Raw genomic sequence first — 22,282 nt, 5'->3', positions numbered from 1 at the left:
GCACACAGAATAAAATGCAGTTCCCCTAGCGGAGAAATACAGCCATCTCTACAGCAAAACACAGCAGCTGTCCAGCAGTTCCCTACTAGGGTTAATAAAATTTTTTTTCTAAGCTTTTTTTGTTAGACTATGTAAAGTCATCCCAATGGGAACTTTTATGGGAGTATAGATGTTCCTACTTCACTCCTTCTCATCCGCAGACAGACTTCCTTCTCAGGGACAGAGGAACTATGGCTATTTTAGTGTTCCAGCCCTGGCAGGCAAACGACAAAAAATAACCGCGGAACGACATAATCACAACACTCAGTCACATACAGGATATCCAGATTTAAGTCCTTGGCCTCCTTGCTCTATGTCTCTCCATATGAGGAACAAAGAAATATTCTACTCACTGCCCTAGAGAGCTAATCGTTTGTATAAAAAGGTGTATACAATGCTTTTGCAATTGGTGTCTAGGAAATATCCTCAGTCTGTTTTCAGTTTAAAAAAAGAAAAAAAAAAATCCCATTGAAGAACATCTTAGATCGCAAACTTCAGCAGAACAACATCTCTCACCCAGTTTTACTCACAGTACTGCGAATAGTGGAGTAGGTGAGTGAACATCCAGCTCTTCACTACACTTGGTCTTTAAGGGCACCTCATGCTTCCCAGATGAAGAAGAGTTAAAAGAGAATATTTGACAGTAATGTGAAGGCTATGCTATCAAATTCATTCTCACAATGTCCTTGTGTGGACACTGAAATTTCAGTATCAGTATTTCACTTCAGAATTTTAATATCTCATATGTTTACTTCCTATAAATAGGAAACAAAATATAGTATCTATTCACAACTCAAGAACTGTATTGCAATGCAGCCACACTCAAAATCTCATCACTTTATATTAACCTATTTTGATACACTCAATTAATGACAAAACAGAGCTTAAAGCTTATTTTAGGCCTTTCAACTGTTGTGAAAAGCAACTCAGTGTAGGACAACCGGCATGACGTGTTGGCAAGTATACTCAGCATGTGGAAATACACTGAACATTTTCTTACAGGTTTCACAGAGAAATCATATGAAGTATAGTGCCACGTACCAGAAATAGTGAGAGAGAGAGAAACACATTCAGAGATGAAAATGCAAAACCAGAAGGCTGTTTGACACAGAGAGAACAACTCCCCAGCTTCCCTTGGGCAAGAAGCTGTTCGTCGGGTATTCATCTTGCTGAGCAAACAAAGCTGGTTTTCCTTCTGAAACAGGCCCCGGTAAATACCTCTTGAGTCCTCACTTAAAGCAAAGGACTTCCACTTTACTTGAAAAACATCTTCTGACGTTGCAAAGAAATGAGAGACAGAGACCACATCTCCTAATAAAGCAGTAAGAGCACAAGCACAGGCCATCACATGTAAACATCATCTCAGCCTTAAACATCCTGTCTCCAGGCCTAGCTGGTCAGGGTAAAGATGACTCCTCTACAGAAGCACAATGTGATTCCTGATTCTCAGAATTACCAGCTTTTTAATTCCTCGCTGCATAGTCTGCAGTCCACAGCATATCCCTCTCTTCTCTAAATGGGTTTGGTTAAGGACACTCCATTACAACAACCAATTAAAAATATTATTATAACTTACAGCCATGATAAAATACGCTATTTTCATTTAGCTTTTGAAAAAGGATTTTGTCGATAGAATAAAAATCATCCATTTTATTTCACAAAATAGATATGGAAACTTTTAACATATGAAATCTTACATACCAGCACTTTGTGCATATATTCATATGCACAGACACACTAAAGAAGGGAACATGAGCCAGTACTGTCATCTCAAGTGTCACTTTCGGAAGCCGTTTTTTTACATTATGCTCTTAGCCTGGAAAGTCTCTGCATCTACGCCCCTTCAACTGCTCCCTTGCTGCTAAAACATGCATTCATTCAAATTATACAGAAAAAAATACTAGGGAATTTTTAATCATGGTTAGAAGAAGAATCTCTTTTTAAAGCAGTCTGGAGGAGGGAACATACAAGCATTAATTTTTCTGAAGTTCCTCAGGACTTGAATTTGCTCTAAGGTAAGGGATTTAACTAGCACAGACTTGTCACTGCCTAATTAACAATGCATGAAAGGAATGTCCAAACAGCTATCAGCAGATATGTTGCATAAGCATAACAAATGAAAGAAAGAAAGGTAAACTATGTTATTTTCCATTCTTCTATCACATACATTTTTCCTTATCAAGAAGCAGAAGCAGCTCTACTATTGACCTTAACTGTACCTTAACTTAAACAAAGTAGAGATTCAGATGGTTATTGCTAATGAAAAGACATTATTTAATATTAATTTATTTGCTTAGCTTCCATGTATATTCTCACAACATCTCCATGACAAAAATGAAGGTTTACCATTGCTTTTCCCCTTTGTATACATTAGGATCAATACAAATACATTTGTGGAAGTTACTTGTCAAAACCATAGAAAATCTACTTGACACAAATAAAATTGAGATTTATAGTGCAAGGTACACACATCTGCAAAGGGAAAGGAAGCCATGCAACTTCCAACACTACAGCTACATTTGTTAGGATAAGAAACAGGTAAAAGAAAAAATTCCCATGATGTCACAAGAACTAAAAAAGAAAAAAAAAATTTAAAAAAGGCAAGTGATTTCTTCCGTGGCCCCAGTTCATTATGCAAAAACAAATAATTTTTTTTTTTTTTTTTTAAAATGAACTATCAAAGTGTCCCACACCCAGCACACCATGGGAGCTCATCCTCAGTACAAGGCACAGTACAGTAACGCACTCACCCCGGCACCCGCTGTCTGAAGGCACTGACAGGTGCTGCGCATCTTTTCCGATCAGACACCATGGGCAGCCAGTGTATATACATGCCAAAAAAACCTCCTCAATTATTAAAAAAAAAAAAATCCTATGTTTCCTTCCTTTAACTGTTACGTGTATTTGTAGTTGTACTTGGCCCTAAATTCCTCACTTTTTTTTCTACCTGCAAAATGGCTCATGAGAACTATCTAGAAAGTGAGCTGAAGTGTATATCAGTGTAAGTATTAACATACATCCTTTTATTAATATGTTATTTTAAGAGAGTTGGCAATGGTAAAGTAAAAAAAAAAATATACAAGTTCCAACAGTTTCAAAGCTTTTTGAGATGACAGGGAAAGCACCCACTGATGCAAGATCGGGTAGAGCGGAATCTCAATTTATGTTAAATAAGTCTAATCCCAGCCTATTAAGGAGCGACATGTTTGAAAATAAGGACACAATACACATAGTTCTACATGTCACGAAGAGCTTTGCAGAGAAAGAACCTGAATTCTGGAACTATACTGAACTATGTCACCCTGAATTTTTGTCAGAGTATCCCACACACTGACATACTGAACAAAGCTGGAGCTGCTGCCACAATTTTAACTGTCTTCGAACATCGGCAGTCCCCACTCAAGTGGAAATATCAATTCCTTAGGGACGGACTCTTCCCCCACAGCACTACATTGCTTTGGAGATAGATTATCCCATAGAGACAGTTTCACAGTAACTGTCACTAAACAAAACAGAGCTAAACTCAGGGTCCTGACCACCTGGATTAGAACAAGCACAGGAAAAGCATTTTTGCCAACAATAACCTCAGTGATACCTCGGAGCATAAATAAAACTGTCAACAATGTTTGCCAGAAATCTAACCCATTAAAAGCTGATTTCACAACTTTCTGCTTCTTTCACATTCCCAGTGTCCTAGGTAGTATCTAGTAACAGACCTCTCTCTGTGGCAGTGTCTAAGTTAAGGAGAAAGCAGATTTGATCTACGATGGCAATTCCCAAATTCCTAAAGAGTTACAGCTGAACAAAACTAAGATAAATCTTCTTTCATAATTAAATGGCTTCATTGAGGTATAACTTCTGTGTGTACAATAAATAAAATGTCCTATAAGCAATAATGCATATTATTAACATACACATATTAATATATGCATATATCAGTGTATATAATAGACTGTAAGTCCATAAGTAATAATGTCCCATATGAATGACAGATCAAAAATTTATGGAAAAGCCATTACCTCTACAAACTATACTAGCAACTTCACCAAAGTAAGAACAGCTGTACTTGGTTCAACCACAGGTCTCCATAACCCACATCTCCATAAACTTGTGTTTGGGGAGGATCAGAAGAATAATATCATTCTACTCCTAAGAAATCTCCAAGCATCCAACTATCAAAAGCCAAATCCTTTTAGGACTTTAAAAGCCAAATCCTTTTAATACTTAAACTACATAATACCAAGCACTACACAAAGGTGCATTTATAGGAAATCAAACAGGAAAAAAATAGCCATATTCTCTTACAGAGAACATAAATGCTGAAGGCAATGACATGGCATCTTTGTACATCCTATTTTACGCCCTCTGAAACCTGGCCTAGAGAAGCAGCTGTGCAGCTAACAGTACAGAGCAGGCAATGGGCTTCAAGTGTGAACTTTACAGAACCAGCTCCGCAGTCCAGCATACATAATACTCTTCCATAAATCTCTGTGCTGAGACCACACAGAGGTTCAGCTGTGCATGTTTCCCCTCTGCTCCCTATGGGAACGCATGCTGGCTAGACAACTGCAGCATCAGAAGAAGGTCTATCAGCTACAGCCCTCAGCAGACGTTGCCTAGATTAAGTATGCTTGGTGAAAACAGATCATGCCCTAACAGAAAACAACTCACGTCTCTCTGTCCTCTCAATTCAGCATCCAAATCTGTCCAGGCATTTGGGACACTGGTCCAAACATCCTGCCCATGCCACAGGCTTCACTTGTTTTTTCTCTACAGAGCACCATGTGCATGAACACTTGAGGCTGCCAAAGCACATGATGAAGGTGTGATGATACAGTCCACACAATGTTGCCTTAGAAAACAACTATTTGCAGATTTGGACTGTAAGGAACAATTGTTCCTCAGGTTTCTTCTCATCATCATCTCGCAGCACCAGCAAGCAAGGTCCAAGAACAAGACAGGGCAGATGACAGGAGTTCATGTTTCAGCAAAATACAACTGGGACCAAGCCTTAAGGTGATATTGGAAAAGACATTTTTGGAAATATAATCAAATTGTTACAACAAAATTGGCTTTAAACCCCAAACTATTTCAATTACCTTCTGGTGGTGGGGGAGGGAATTCCTCTGTGTCCATCCTAGCGTATCCACCACGTCTTTAGCAGCCTGAAAAACCCTGCAAAAATGAAGGCAACATGTTTTGTATAATTTCCAAATATTGAGACACTCCTTTTCAGTTTGGCCAAGCTCATACCTATTAGCTAATACCATTATGGAAGCGAGGAAATGTGCCTGGCTTCTTGCTTCAAAACGCATCTAGTCCAAATGTACACAGACCTCGGTATTGGAGCCAATTCTTGTAATGAACTCAATAAGCCAGCTGAAGAAAGATCAAGTTTTCGAACTATTCAGTACTCTGCAGCTCCCACTGTGACAATCACAAGCAGATTACTAAAACATGTTATTCCAATGCCTCTTTGGACTATATATTCTGTTTCAAATCCTTCAGGAAGGAGAGGGGGGAAAAAAAAATCTAGGAAGCTCATCAGTTTTGATGATGCTTTTCTCCATTTGGCAACCAGAAATCAGAAGTTTTAACTACATACTTTATAAACAGCTTCTTCTTTTCCTTTCTTTTATTTTCTAGTCAGTCTTAAAAACTCCACTTCAGCCCCTTTGCTTCCACCTCTTCCAAGTAGAGTGAAGTACCAGTAAGCAAGTCTCCTGAGCACCTTCTCTTTCCTCCTCTTTTCTCAAATGCTGTCAGTCTCATGTTTTAAGGAAAAGAATAATCCTACAAAGCATTCCCATACTTTGGTCCAGAATACACCGCAGGAGAGAGCAAAGCCCAGAACCCCATGAGAGAAATTTTCTTTCTCTCTCTCTCTCTCACTTTCTCTCTCTCTTTCTCCCATTCTTTCCCTCCCTCCCCAGGACAGTATTTAATAGCGATACTCCAGTATCATCTGCTGAACAATGCACATACTCTGAACAATGCACATACTTCAACCCCACTTGAACTTAAGAGACAGCATATAAAAAAATAAAGATTTTAGAACAAGGCTGAGGAGGAAAAGTAAGTTTCCAAAAGTCACACAAGACTGGAAGAGCCAATGCTAAATTTTCTGTCTCTCTCCTGAGCAGCCATAGACGTTAATCTAAAGAAGCTACCATTTCTGCTTGCAACAGCACGAAAAACAGCTCAAGCCCTTGGAAAGTCTATAAAGCTGAAGTATGAAAACAGCAAGTTGAAGAAGACAGTGAAATTCAAGGTACGGTGGAGAAATAAACTAAAATTGGGATTCAGAGGTCAAATCAGTTGCCACTTACAGAAGAGGTGGCAGTAAATGGAAGGGAGTACCTCAAAAAAGGATCCAGCCTCACAAGGTACCAGACAATTTATCTCCCTAACAGCAGGTATACAAGGGCAAATCATCAGGACAGAGGTGCCAGGAAGGATAACAACTCTGATAGCATAAGATCTTCATGTGATGAGACAATTCATAACAACTTGCATTATCTAAGCGTACAAAATTCCCTTTTAAATCCTCTTAAGCTTTAGTAATTCTTAATCAAGTCCTAGACGACACCAAGCAGCTTCGGAGCCAAGGCTCAGAAAGGATTCAGGCACATACACAACATCTGCCTGCAACAGAAAAAACATTCCGTTACATGCTTTCACTATACAATGTCCCTTCTAAAGCCTCTCGCTACAATTTATATCTGCAGAGCTCAAAGGCGTGTTCCTGTTTACAAGTGTCTGGAATGCATTTTGCCACACCAAAATTGTCAGCCAAAAGGAGGGAAAAATATGGTTTGAAGAAAAAGCTATTTTTCTTTATTCTTTTAAAGCTGAATCATCGCTGGAACATAGGTTTTCACGGGTGAAACAAGCAATGACTGGCAAACCTCTGAAAGTCAGTCTCAGCACCTCTTCCAAATACATCCTTCAGAAAGTAGCTAAAAGGCCTTCAGAATATTTATTTTATTTAAACAAATGATGAGAGTTTTTAAACACCTATGGAAGTTAACTTCAACAACAATTTTAAAAAATCAGTTTCTTCTTCACAAGCAAATACTAACAATTAACATGCAGAGCTGAGCGATGGAAGTTTTCAACTTCTTTTCTGTTTTGATCTAGCTCACAGTGACATGCTTTGAATTGCACAAGAATTGTGCTGAAGAAGGACACAGACCCACTGTTAGAGTCCTAGCCACTGACCTGCTTGCTCCCATCTGAACAGTGCAGTTATTCACAAGAAGAAAGATACATTTTCTCACTTAAGAATGCCTTAGGGGTTGACTTAGACGTGGCATTAATTCATCTTGAAGTTCCACAGATTTTTATCTACTTTTTTACATGCTGAGAAAAACATTTGAGCAGCAAAGAGAGCTTGTGTATTGTACATTCCAGTATTACTCTCCATAAAAATAAAATAATTGCCATTTTATGTAGTAGACAGCACATTCATGGCACGATCTCTAACAGGACAGTATTTCAAAGATAAGTTTTTCACTCTTCTATTGAGAGGCAGGGGAACTAATTCCAATTGAAGATGTTTCAATCAAGACTAAGCCAAATGATTTAATTCGGCCACAAGCGTAAGGCAGTTTGCATTTGTATTTCAAGTGGTTTCCCCAGTGAACTTGCCGCTAACAGAGTTACATACCACACAGCTATACAGTTGCATGCAAACAGTAATTGTGGAAATCACAGCTCAAATTAGGCTGGAAGACCTCTGAACGTTCTCTCATACACTCAGGACAGGTGCCTTCAAAATTATATCAGGTTGCCCTCGGCCTTTTCCACCCAAGTTCGGAAACCCACCAAAGGTGGAGGTCTCACCATCTCTCCTGTGCTGAAGCAGCCACACCAGGAGGGGTTTTTCCCCTGTGCCCAGCTGGAGCTACCCTTGCAGCAGCCATCGCCTCTCACCCTCCTGCTCTGCACCCCTGGGAAAGCCCAGCTCTGGCTTCTTCCATCCCCCCTTAGGGAACAGAGGACTGTAGTTGTCTTCCAGATGCCACATCATGACCACTGAGTATAGGTTGTTTAACATCAAATTCTTTAGGAAGCAGAACAACTGTATGTTTTTAAGACACAAAATACCAAAAATTGGCTCCAACGGTATTTAAAAATTCCATTTGGAAAAAAAATAACAGATTAAACATGAAACACAGGAGCTATTTTATTCACATGTATTACATTACAAAATCATGAATCTGAATAATGGAACAGCTGCCCTGACATAATGGACATGACACAAAGGTTATCAAAATATGCTTTTTTTTTTCCTGTCCTACAAAATTGATTCCTCAAACACAGTCTAATGCCTCAAACTGCTCCCTCCCGGGCTCCACAGCAATCACAGAAACACAGGGACAGAAAGCAGCTCTTGAAGTTACCTACCCCAAAAGTTAAGATCTCCCATTGCCTTCCAGCTACCCAAGAATTCACCAATCTCAGGGATCATCATCTTCTTTGCTTCAGGTGAGGGTTAAAGAGGTAGCAGTGGGCAGTGTGAACCACTGTAGTGGTCTACAGATCACTTCCTTTCCAACTCTTCCCCCACATTTCCCCTCTGTACCCAACGTACAGCAGATGCTGGGAAAGAGACCAAGGAGCACCCAGACACTTTTATGAGAGGCAGATGACCCATTCTGGCCAAAAGACTGGCCCTCACCTCCCTTTCTGCTTCCTGATCCTGGTCCTTTCCTCCCAAACTGTTCGGAGGAACAGGCGGTTCTTATTCATATTTACAGACTGGAAGAGGAAAGACAGCTTTCCAACTTTGCAAGTTCCCAGATTAATTATCCACATGTAACAGATTAGTTTTTGGACCAATCTATCTGAGCAAACTCACATAAAGAAAATATTCTGAGCCTAAGAGACTACTGCTGTTAAAAAAAACCTGATTTGTAGAAGGGCAGCACGCTTTTCTTCCGGCAGTTTAGCTAGTAACTTCATAACCTCGCCTTTAAAGTCAGCAATTAACCATGTTAAATGCATGTATTTTGAAAGAAAAAAAATTGAGATCCCTTGATACACAGCAATATATTTAGGCCTCACCAACTTTGTAATGATTTCTAAATTTTAAATCAATGTTTAAGACAAAGAAAATTTAATTAAAATACTATATGAAAATCAGATGTTCCTGGGCGATGTTCCTCATGCAGAGAAGTCCCATGCAGTGGAAGCGGTCAGATCTCAAATGGCACTTGCACCAGAAACCAGAATCGACCAGAGTGAACCGATCCCCAAGGACGGCTCCCAACACTTAGTCCCGTAGGGCTGGAAGGAATGTCCTGCGAGGAGCAGCTGAGGACTTTGGGCTTGTCTAGTTTGGAGAACAGGAGGCTGAGGGGCAACTTCATTGCTCTCTCCGGCTTCCTGAGGAGGGGACATGGAGCGGGAGGTGTTGAGCTCTTCTCAGTAACAGGACACATGGGAATGGTTCAAAGCTGCACCAGGTTCAGACTGGACATGAGGAAGCATTTCTTTACTGAGAGGGTGGTCAAACAGTGGAACAGGCTTCCTAGAGAAGTGGTCAATGCCCCACACCTGTCAGTGTTTAAGAGGCATTTGGACAATGCCCTTAACAACATGCTTTAACTTCTGGTCAGCCCTGAATTGGTCAGGCAATTGGACTAGATGATCATTGTAGCTCCCTTCCAACTGAAATAGTCTATTCTAGTCTATTATTTCAATTTTTCCACCAAGAGTGCTCACCTTCAACCATGAAAGCTGGTACGGAAGGAGGTGGGACTCTGCCGGGTCCCATAGCAGACCTTACAGTCTCAGAGCACTAACACCTGGTAGCCTGGCATATGCAAGACCGAAATTCTGATTCCATGGCGCATGGCAGTTTCAGCAAAGAAAACAAAGGCATCTTTATACCTGTCCAAAGACTATAGAACAAAGTCAGTGTTCCTCTCTGTGACTCAGTTTCCCCTCTCATTACCTCTGGTAACTCCTGCCTGCAGGGTTAGGTGGTCTCTCAGCTACGGCTGCGCATCAGATTTCATTTGCTTGTTTCCTCTAATTGTGGGACAAACAACAGACAAGTCCTCAGCTACCCAGATACAAATACCAATCAACATCTGCATTTCCACTTCATCAAAACTATTTTCTGAAAATAATTACTTACACAATAGTCAGAAGGCAACAGAAGCAGGACCGATGCAAACTCCACCAAAGCTACAAGGTGGCACAGAACCCGTACCTGGTGGCACTGTACCCATCCACTGAGCTCCCAAGAGGCACACGCTGCCAAGCTTTCCAGGTCTACCACCCTGAGAACTGTAACGGCCACATACCTTCTCTTTAAGGAGTGCACTACAACTGCAGCGACATCAGGATTCTTCATTCTTAATGGTGCAGAAAGAACGAGCCAGTGAGCATTTTTTAATAGAAAACAGAGAAGATGAAACAAGCAGATTGATTTCCAAGGAACTGTGACTCACGGAGAAAGCTTTGAGCAGGCAAACTGCAACGAAACTTCTCTGAGAAAGCCTAAATATTAAATTAAAAAACAAACAAACAAACAACAAAAACAACCACACACAAAAAACCAAAAAGAATCCACACACAAAAAACCCTGTGAAGACAAAGCCCACAAATGTCCAAAATCCTCTCATGTCCACATCACTTATTGATCATTACTGTGTAATGCCAAACTGAGTCTTCTTCCACCTATAAATATACAACTGCTGGGAAGTAAAGCCTGCTGAAATTTGAAAGATACTCTTTTGGGAATGCAGAGAAGCAAGGAAAAACAAAAGAATGCAGAAGAAAGAAGGTTAACTTTTTTCCAATACCTCAAGATGGCTCTGTTACACAGAGAAAAAAAAAAAAAATTGCACAAGTTGTTCTCCATACAAGACTATTCCTAAAAGACGCAGACTGTAGACTTTTTTTTTTCTAAAAAAGATGGTTTTATATTACAGTGGGTGCGAATGAAGCAGGCATTTTTATTACAACAGCTTATCACATGCTGTAGGCCATAGAACAAGGTTGTATCAAGACTAGATCATTATTTCTTTTACTGTGTATTTGGTTTTATTAATAGTTAACAGTTCTGTATTGTGCTAATTTTATTCTTAAATTTAACAAAGAAAATTACCTAAATCATAAGCAACAGAATAACAAGGAAATGCAGAGGTTCAAATGAAAAATAAATATGAAGCCCAGTTCCTGGCTCAGTTAGAGTCAGTGGAAATTCTGTTACCAGCTGCAACACAGACAAGGTCAGATCTGCAGAGATGCACATTTTTCAGACTGCATGCAGAATCCACTTCCCTGAAAGCTGCTTCGCTTCTTTTTCTGGCACCCTTTCTCACACCAAGCAGCATCCTGCTAAAAACTAGAGAACAACGTGGCAGCAAGCCCTGAAGAAGCAGCAATCTGCAGGGACACCCTGAGAATATGGCTGAAGATGGGTATTCTGATCATCCCTTTTAAAGGGTATTATTTAAAACATATCTTCACCTGGAACAGATTCCTGCCCCGTACATCATCTGAAGGAGGGGAAAAGAGGAAGAAAGCAAAGATGGCATCTGCACATTTGTCTGAGGGCTCCTATCCACAACGCAAACAGAAAGCACTATGGATTTTTTTATATTTATATTCTTCCCCTCTAAGGGCAGATTATTATTGCAAACCAAAATACAGCATCACAGATTCACAGACTCTGTCAGGTAGGCAGGTACCTTAGGAGGCCGTGTGGGCCAACCTGCTGCTCAAAGACAGGTCGGGTACCCGGTGAGACCAGGCTGCTTTATCCACCAGGATCCTGAAAACCTCCAAAGCCAGCGACTGCACAACCTTGCCAGGCAACCTGTTCTCCTGCTTGGTTGTCTTCCCAGAGAAAAATATTGCCCTCGTAACTAGTTAGAACCACGTTTACTACAGTTTATGACTACCTCCTGTTGTCCTGCCCCCTTTTTGATAGGCTGCGGTTAGGCCCCCATGAAGCATCTCTTCTCCAGCTGAACAAGCCTGTTTTTTCACTCGCCCAGATCATAACAACACTCTGCAAAAGACCTTGCTGAACCCAACAGGAACATATGGTTTTATTAAGTTCAACAGCACAATACTTGATGTACAGGTTGGAAAGACAAGGTCTACAAATATTTAGGAATGAGAGGAAGGATGGGTAAACAGTTACTGAAACCAGGGAAGGGAACAGGTTCCCAAAAACGCACACAGGACACCTGCCCTGTGGTGAGTAAGCCTTTGCTCCTGCCTTTTGTGCTGGCAACTGTTTGAATACCCAAAGGAAGAAGAGGGGCATGACCCTGGGTTTTGGAGGCCATCCTGGAGGTCGAGTGTACCACACAAATTGCAAGCAACCGAAGAATTAAAAGCGAATGCTGGCATCACACACTTTTAGTCAGGACTGATTTTTTTGGTTTGTTTTGTGCCACACAAACTAGCAGACTGCATTGCTGGCTCAAGACCATGATCTTCCACATCACACACACAAAAAATATATATTAATGTTAAGAGCATTTTTCTTAATTTGCTCTAGAACTGATTGCAATCAAGTAACTTCAGCTGGAAAAGTAATCTTATTTCTGAAATTTCCTTTTTTAAACTGAATCCGAATTATTCCATTTCAGTATTGGAGATCAGCTATTACCATAACTGGAAATATCCCCAGCACAATTTCTGGTTTTAAGTCATTAAGATCCTCGCATGCTGCCTAACACTGCAGTTGTGACGTAAGCCTGTGTATGGTTTAGTTACATACATATTATCATAATACACATGTAACTAGAATTATTATGCAGAGACTTTTTTTTATTTAAAAAATGCACCAAAATAGTGATTTCCTCTAGTAATTCTGATAAGCCTCACATACAAAATGCAGTATTTTTGTCACAGGGAAAATGCCCCCTCCTGAAACCTATTGTGATTCCTCAACAAATCAAGCTCAAAAAAACAACAACAACAATAACAACAACAAAAACCCAAAACCAAAAACAAAGTGGGGAGGGGAATGTTTTTCAATTGATACAGCTGATAAAGCATTTTTCCCCCTCCAATTGTAGTTCATCCACACATCCACCGCAAAAGCAGAAAGTCCTGGTCAAACTTGCATTAAATCCATGAATACTGGTTTTACAAGGCACAGGTTGTCTTTCAAGATACTGATGACAACTGACAAAAACTTCCATCAGAAGCTCTTTCCAACGATGCCCATGAGACACCGAAGATCCAGTTCCTACCACTTTCTGCAAACCCAGTCCTGACAGACACTTCTCCTAAGCATTTTCAGTCCCTTTGGTACCACTGTCCTTGGAAAAGTAACCACAGTGTTCCTCATCAAGGACAACCCGTTACATCTGATCAATACAACAGTGTGCAGTTGAATACATTTATTTCACCTGATGAATAAAGTTATAAAGAAAATAAATACAGACTCTTTTTCCTGTGTTTCTAAAATAACTATTTGGAGTAAAATATGGAAATACATTTCTGATCATAAATTAAGAGTCATAATGCATACTCTAGAAGAACAATACAATTTTCATTTATTTTCTTTTTGCAACACCAAAATATTCGAATAAATCAGATAACGCAGCCATTAAACCATCAATTAAAGAAAGAAAGAAAAATAGCAATAGCACCTGCACAAAACAGCCTCATCTTAAAAAAAAATGTGTAAAGGAAGGTAGTTTTCTGTGGAAGTCTAAGTTTGCATTTAGTACTAACATCAGTGGTTTTCACTCTTTCCCTGGTTTGGAAATGATCAAGAAGACCTCTTTCCTTTTCACCCTCTATAGGTTTAAAGTGAAGTTTTTAAGACTCACATTAGTCAGTTCATGGTTTGTAATAACCTTGAATTTTACACATAAAATTCTAAAAGAACGCTAAGGGTGAGACACTGAATGCTTTAAAATGGTGAAAAATATAGAGTCAAGAGCCATAAGCTCAAGACTCACTGTGCTCCTGGCAGAAAATCTAAATATTGCAATCTGCTTCCCAATAACTTATGATCCTGCTTTATAGATAAGGAAATAATGTTTATCCCCCTTCTTGAAATTTCTGAAATGTATATTCTGTATCTCTAAGGAAAAAAAAATATTCATATGATTTCTGCAATCTTTTTGAAAGCATTTTGAGAAAAGAGATTACAGAACAGAAGTAAGAGTGAATGTTTGTCCTTGAGCTTGGATCCTAGTAGTTTGTATTCACGGTTCAGTCCCAAGTAACAAGTACTGTACAGTACAGTAAGTTACTGAAACAGATTTTCCCAAGATAATGCCCCTATTCAGCACCACATAAGTAGAACAATTTATTTTGCTCTGGTTAACTGCTTCACCCACGCATTTGACATTAAGCTGCAGGCTTCCTGACTGAGCAGCTAACATGTAGGACATGAATGTTGTGCAGTTATGCATCACTTCCCACAGTCTTGCTGATTCAGGCAATTGAGAATGAAATATGAATCAAGTTTTTTATCTAGAAACACAAGTTTGAAAACATATTTTTCAAGTCTTGTTTAGCATTACTTGTCATCACTCCCTTAAAAACAAGTTGTACCTTTAAAGGTCCCTGGTTTCAAAATAATCTGAAGTATTTTGGTGTGAGTAAAACTCAAGATTCTTTACTGTAAGAAAATGTCTGAGTAATTTAAATCTCAAAAGACACTAATAATGCTGCAGTTTTTGTCCACAGATATGTGACAGACCTTGAGTCCCAAGATTCTGCTCTCTGCAAACAACACAGGCACACAATGACATTACTGAAAAAGATGTGAAAACAGAGAGTATTAAGACATGTATAGGTCCATAATGAGAATTTTGGTTTATCTTGCTCACGTACAACCTTTCCTTATTACAAAGACCACATCCTCCTCATAACATGCCTGTAGTCTCCCTAAGTAATTCTCAGGCTTCAGTTTAAGAACCCCGATAATTTCCAAGCATCCAGGCTTGCAGCTTTTCTACTCTTTAAACTACTTCTAGATTCAGAAATGGATTTACTACTAATAAATTTCCACTAACAGATGTAATAACAAGAAAGACTTTGTATGAATAGGAACAGGAGTGGAAAAAAATATCTATACTGAATGCTGATTTTACAAAAAGGTCTCAGACATGAAAAAAGCCTCCCTCACATGTTGTAGAATATATAGAAAATGAAAGACTATTTCATACCGTTGGCATTAAAGCCTCGTTTACTGCCCCATTAGTACATACAAAATGTTCAAAAAGTAAGATGTACTCGACAATTGCATTCACAGCGTTTAATCTAACACTGTATCTCCAAATGAAGCTTCTCTAAGGGACAACTGCTGCAATAAATATTCCACAAGAAGCATCCAAAGATAGTATGGAAATGCACTTGCAGCTCAAAAAGCCACCAGGAGAATGAATTTATGAAAAGACAGTTTCAAAAATGCCTTTAAATTTAGAGGCCATAAGATAATTCCCCATGAGATTCCTTCTATAGTTCTAAACTAAAACTGTAAAATGGAAAGACATAATTTAAAAAAAGGTAAAAACCAGAAAGTCACTTTACAAAGGCAGAAGGAAAATTACCGTCCCACATATGGAAAGATGAACAAAGTAACTACTACACACTCTGCATTTCTCCATCACATACAAAAATCAAGAGCAGTGTAGTATTATAGATAAATGGATAAATTGACTGCAGGTCTGCACAATATATAAATTTTAACCTGAAAGTCTGAATCATGACGACCCCTCCTCCTCCTGGATTGCAGAATTTGCTTCCTGGCTTCTTCATAAATAGACCAAAGTTTATAAATTTTCTACAACAGACTCTAAAAATAATTTCTACTTTATATAGAAGCAGCTAATAGATTTCCTGGTTTACAAATGAGTAATGCACCATTCCCAGTTGCATTATATTCTGTTAACAGTTATGAAGTTTGACAATAGCCCTTCAGGTTTTAGACAAGTTTGTCGTCTTCCTTCAAACATTTATAAACTATGCAAGGACTCCTAAACAGCTCAGAATCAACTGAAAAACTCCCTTGGTGCTGGGATTTCTTCATATCAAATCTATTAATGCTGAGACTAAATACCCTCAACTGCAAAAGAAATTCCCACCCCTATCCCTCCCCAAGCAGTAAGTAGTAGTGTCCTCACAAAAAGGAAAAAATAATTAAAAAAAAAAAATCAATACGAGATTTTATACCTATAAAATGATAACCAAGAAAACAAACAAACAAAACTCTGTTAAAAAGAGTAACTTAAATGGACTGAAAGATACAAAAAAGCTCCGAAAGCATTTTTAAAAAGCCATGATGAACAACATTAAAAATTCAGCCTACTCAAAACTAAGACTGTACCTTTCAAAGTTTGGATTCTGGAAATCTTAAAGACATGCTGTACAGCTACCTGGTTTAGGATAAATGGAACCTCTTATATTTGACATATAACTAAACTAAGTGCTTAGACTTAGTATTTCAACCTGGTAAAGGGGCTAGAAAAAACAAAAGATGCTGAGGTACCTAGACCCTCAATGAGTATCTTATGGAGAACGGCTGAGGGAACCGGGGCTGTTTAACCTGGAGAGAAGGAGGCTGAGGGAAGACCTTATCGCTGTCTGCAACTACCTGAAAGGAGGTTGTAGCATGGAGGGGGTTGGTCTCTTTTCCTGTGTAACAAATGATATGATGAGAGGAAATGACCTCAAGTTGCACCAGGGGAGGTTTAGATTGGATATTAGGAAAAAATTCTTCACAGAAAGGGTTGTCAGGCATTGGAACAGGCTGAGCAGGGAAGTGGTGGAGTCGCCATCCCTGGAGGGGTTTAAAACGCATTTAGAGGAGGTTCTCAGGGACACAGTTTAGTGACAGTGTTAGGTTAACAGTTGGACTCTATGATCTTGAGGGTCTTTTCCAACCAAAATGATGGTATGATTTCAATTGCAACCAAATAAGAATCTAAATATTATTTATTTAATACTGTGGATTTTTAAAGTTAATCTCAATAAACATTAAAGCTTGTTTCACAGTATTCTACTCCAGGAAGACTATCGCAGTCGACTGATGAACGAAACCATCTCCTATCTGCTGATAGTAACCAGAGCTCCTGGTCAGAAGAGGGCTCCTGTGCATGGGCACAGCGGGAGGCAACTGCTTCCTGACTGCTTTGCTGTGCTCACCACCAACCTGTCCAAGCCAACAGCACAAGACTTGCACACTTGGTCTCAACGTCCCAGAGCTGCGATGCCAGCCTGCACGCACCCATCGCACGGCATTGCGGCTTCTTTCCATGTCCCGTGGTGTACGGACTCCCGAAGCCCAAATCTGGAAGATCCTGCCAGGTCCTAGCACTCAGCAGGAGTTCGCAGACAGCACGTTCCTCAAGCATCTATCTGCTTCCATGGTCCTTTCCTCCACCACATCCACCTGTGGGTATCAGCCACGAAAGCCCCACACAATGGACATCCAGTGCCTGTCCCATCACAAGACACATGTTGCCACGCACGTAGTAGGTCACGTCTTATGTACAATGCCACAGGTAAGTTATGAATTCCACAGACTATACTATAAAAGCCTTGCAATCTCTCTGTAAAGCCTTCAGAAATATCAGATTTCAAGGTAGCCTTTAAAGACTACTGGTTCATAACCAGATAAACACATGTAACTAGTTCATGGGCTACTGAGCCCAAGGGTAGGAAAAAAAAAAGAAGACAAAATAGATTAAACAAAGCAAGCCAGACAGATTATCAAGATCAAACAGATCACCCAAGTGAAAAGAATGAAGGACCCATTGAAGAAAACAGCTGAACAGCCAGAACTGCTGCCTGAATAATGGGCTTGTACTTGTAGGTGCCCAACGTGCCTCGTGTTCAGGCAGTAAATCTGTGTCTCCTGAGCACCAAGAGAAAATTTAAAAAATGTAATACTTCCTTTCCACTGCAGAACAGATTGCTCACCAGGGTTCATGAAGCAGAGTAAAGGCTTTGGGAAAACATTTACTTTCTTTACAAAAATAATACATACATTGGCATTTCCTCACTATGGTTATTTGGCATGAGACAGTTTTTAAACAGTCAGTATTTCTTATTTCCTGACTCGTTCAAAAAAAAAAAATTATACCTTTTTATGGTTAAATTGCACAACTGAAAAAAAAATATAGTTTTAAAACATTCAAACCTGCTAGTACAAAATAAAACCCATGTCCTTAGTAGCTTTGGGAAAAAAAAAATAGATCAAATACTTTAATGAAAGAGAACAGATTTTAGGATGGATAAAATATTTTTGGTCAAAAATACAAGCACCACCTAAGGGCCTTTAAAATGAGCCTTTGCTATGGGCAAATTATGACCAGCTGTCTTCCCAAGCACCTGGTATCGCCTAGGGACAAAGCGCACTCACTCACCCAGGTGAATGAATGACTGGCCAATCTTTTAAAGCTGTTCTTGCCTTACCCTGTAAGAACAGGGCATCCTTCAAAAGTAACTAGGTGGTCTGGGATCACCACAGACAACTATGTAACTCTTCCAGTAGTTGAAGTGTTAATTACAAAGAAACCAAAGACAATTTGTTAAAAATAAAATAAAATAAAATAAAAAAATTTAAAAAAACGAAACACAGAAATGGATAGATGTTATTGTGCCAAAGTATTTTCTCCTCTGGTTTAAGAAAGCCAATTTAATTGCTGATGTCAACTACAAAGCTGGTGTTGAACACGGTTTTTAAGAAGGCGAAAGGAAAGAAACGTAAGTCTCTCTGTGAGTTTGCCTTTTCTATAGCCTTGTCCGTCCCTGCTGCAGAGGAGGGGGAAGCTGGAGCCGGCCAGCTCCCCATGCTGAAGAACACCAAGAGGCGCAGACCTCAGTGAAGACCCCAGCAAAATCCTTGGGGAAGAAACTTTGCACCGAAGATCAAGAGCTGGAAGTTTGGAAAAGGAGCAAATACCTTTATTAACAATCGCTTACACCCTCACTTCAGTAACTCGGGAAGCGGCGTTACACTGGCAAAACCTTTTTAACAACGCATCTAAAAAAAAAAAAATCAGGTTTCCGCCCCCCGCACCGAGGCGGGCAGAGGTTGCCGCCGCCACCCGCGGGCTCCCCGCAGCCCAGCGAGGCAGCCCCGGCGCCGCGGGGGTACGGCAGCTGCGGACGAGGAGCGGTGTCCGCACAGCACTCCCCGAGCCCAGCCTGGAAGGACGAAACTTTCCGTGACTAACCCCGCCGGCTGCAGCCGCCCGCGCCCCCCCAAGCCGCGGAGGGCACACTCACCTCCGCCGCCGCCGCCAGGAGCTCGGAGCCCGCCGCTCGGCCCGGTGCGGCCCGCTCCGCTCGGCCCGGTGCGGCCCGCTCCGCTCGGCCGGGGCTCCGGCGGCTGCCCCGCTCCCTGGACACGTCACTCAACCCCCCGCCCGGGGCCGCCGCCGCGAACGCGCGCACTCGCCGCCGCGCGGAGCTCCCGAGCCCCGGCGGGGACCCGCCCGCCTCCGCCTCCGCCCCGCTCCGGCCCCCGGGGCCGCCCCCGGCCCGCCCGCTGCCGGGCCTTTGGGGCCGCGCCCGCCGCCATTGGGGCAGCGCGGGGCCCCGCCGCCTCCCGGTTGGCGCAGCCGCCCGCCGGTCGCGGCGGGGCGGGCCGGGCGGTGTCCGCGGGCGGTGTCGCGCCCCCGCCCGGACCCCCGCCGCATTCCCGCGGCCACACGTGACGGCGCGGCGCGGCGCGGCGGGGGCCGGCCCGCTGCCCACCCCCGGGCACCTGCGGCTGCTCCACGGCGGGGGCGGCGCCGGTGTAGCGGGCGGCAGGAGAGCGGGCAGCCCGCGGCTGGCGGGCTGGGCACACGGCCCGGACACGTTAACCTTTTTCCCTCAGCCACGCTGTCCCGAAGAGCCCGTGAGCCCTGAGGACGCACGCTGGGCCACTGCAGCTATTCTGGAGTTTATTGTCATTTATCAGCTGAAGCATCACTGCAGACCAGCCCTGACCCCGTCAGCTGCACCGTCACTCAAAGCCCGCATCACACAAGCACTTCATGCTTATCCTGAAAGGAAAAATCATCCACTTGTACCCTTATGAGAACACAATTCAGGACTGAAGGTGCCATAACAATGAAAAACGACCTTTACAAGATGCAAGTATTTTGAAAATGCGTACTTTACAATGTGTCCATGTACGCATCCATCACACTGTGACAAAAAGAAATGCTCTTAGGTCCTTAAATACATTATAAGTCTTTGATGTCAGTTACAGCTCTCTAATGTTGCTACACATTTAAAAAATCTTTAGACCACTTTCAAGCATCACAATTTTGAGCTAAATGCTGTTCAAAGATCCACGCATCATCCAGCAGTGATCCATGCCAATTTAAGTGCATTCGCACTACAGTCAGTAATGAAATACGCTCAGGTATAGTAAATTCATTGTAATTACATGAAAATGTTAGTAGAAAATGGTGGCATTTCAAAAGACATTTTATGAATCCTCCTTTTTTTCTACATTTTTCATTTGCCTATAGTTTAACAACATACATTCACAACTATCCCATGTCTTTGAGCTGGTTCATACAACCTGAATTTACGAATTAAATATTTTAAAGTACTACTTTCAAAAATGCTCCCATTTTCAGCGTTATTCCTTTTTAATGCAGTTCATCACAGTGTGAACTCAAAATAGTTCTCACATAGCTCTATAAGCTCTACATAAGAAAGAAAATGAGAAAATTGGGCTATATGTAAAAGATAAGGCCAGGAATACCATTATGGCATTCGGCTCAGCTTCCAGCAGAGAGACCACTTTATCCTGCTGTTTCTGTAATTTTTTAAATATGTTTCACTTCACTCACATCCAGGTATCATTTCAGGAGCTGAAATGGCAGGGAATCAGTCTTTGGCAAACTGTTTAAAGGCTGCTTATCATTACAAGCCGCATTAAAGAACAGACACATATCTAGACTAAGTTCAACTAGCCCAATTTCATGATCAGAAATATCATTTACTAGCAATATCCTTCTCCTTTTAGCAGCCAACTCATCATCCATGGGCATTAATTTCTCCCTTTCACTGTTAAAGAGACAAACTTCAAATCCTTCCTGTAGTTCTTTTCTGAACCCTTTGACAACTGCTTCTTTGATTCCAGTGACCATATATAAATATCCCTCTCTAATTCCAATAAAAGTTCACAGTGGAAACCCTGTTGGACAAGATCAACTTATAAAAAAGCAAAACTAACTTCCAAAATAACTTGCACTCTTCTTACTGTTTTCTAAAGCAACATTCTATTAGCAGTCGTAATTAGCACCCTAATCATTGCAATCACAAATTCATTATTTATCCACCCATAATTAGTTGTCAAGAACTGCATTACAGACAATGGCTTCTCTCCAGAGTTAACATGATGCTTTTCACAACCAGGTCTTCAGAAGATTATGTTTAAATTGATTTTATTGGGAATATATGTACAACAAGATCTCACCAGAATTTACTTACCCTCATTGGGGACCCCTTTTTTCCTCTCTCCATGGAAATTGGGGTGGCTGAATGTAAACATAAATTTATGACACCAAAGGACATACAACATAATTTCTATGCTTTCCAAAACATCGCATGAAATCTGACCAAGGTAACTAAAACTTAGGTTTACCAAGTTCTCCAGTGAAGCCTGATTTTTCTCAGTTTCTTCCTTCCATTTACCAGCTGCTGTAGCTGGCACTGTCTCTTAGGGAGTTTTCATCCACTGGAAATTCAGAAATTGTTTCTCCTGTTGTTCTTCACTGTGTCCCCCACAAAGAAGGTATGTTGGCTGCTTACTGCAGTCCTTCAGAACCCACTCAAAGCCAGGGTACCCAACAGCCTTGCTTAACTTGAGCATCTGCAGAACTCATGCTGGAGCCTTGTAAAATTACAGGTCCTCTCCACTTCCTTTACCAAACAAGGTTAAGAGATGACACTTCATTTTTTTAATATATAAACTTTTTTTTTTTTTTTAAGGCAACCCACACAGCTTTCTTAAATAGAGGCTATTACATCAAAATAACACTTGGTTTAAAAAAAAGCATTGTTCATTCACATTCTGATGTGATGTCTGCTGCTGGCCTGTCTTCCAGGTCTCCCTGAAGGACCAGCCCCACTACTGGGACACAGTCTGTCAATTTTGAGCATGTTGAGCATGTTAACCTGACAACTGAGTTTTATAATACTGCAATGTTTTACCAGCACTAGAACCTATTTGATGAACAGCTTTACAAATGCTCTGCTTTTGAGGAGCCTTTCCAAGTCAAATTCCCAGACTGCC

The 22,282-nt window shown here is 41.0% G+C and overlaps 1 protein-coding gene across 6 annotated transcripts in view; it reads right to left on the bottom strand.

Moving 5' to 3' along the window:
- Positions 1 to 19,452, bottom strand: part of ARHGEF10 (Rho guanine nucleotide exchange factor 10) — a 118,358-nt gene extending 98,906 nt beyond the window's left edge. For all 6 annotated transcript variants that reach the window (XM_065630650.1, XM_065630652.1, XM_065630655.1 and 3 more), the window contains exons 1-2: positions 19,270 to 19,452; positions 5,139 to 5,214 (exon numbers count right to left, since the gene is read on the bottom strand). In XM_065630650.1, coding sequence (XP_065486722.1) covers positions 5,139 to 5,175 — 37 coding nt within the window. In that variant the 5' untranslated portion in view covers positions 5,176 to 5,214; positions 19,270 to 19,452. The remainder of the gene's footprint in view (positions 1 to 5,138; positions 5,215 to 19,269) is intronic.
- Positions 19,453 to 22,282: the final 2,830 nt, after the last annotated feature.

The sequence above is a fragment of the Caloenas nicobarica genome, chromosome 3 (genome assembly GCF_036013445.1).
Source record: "Caloenas nicobarica isolate bCalNic1 chromosome 3, bCalNic1.hap1, whole genome shotgun sequence".
Taxonomy (NCBI): domain Eukaryota; kingdom Metazoa; phylum Chordata; class Aves; order Columbiformes; family Columbidae; genus Caloenas; species Caloenas nicobarica.
Note: the sequence above shows the minus strand (reverse complement) of the source record. Positions and strands in the feature narration are given on the sequence as shown.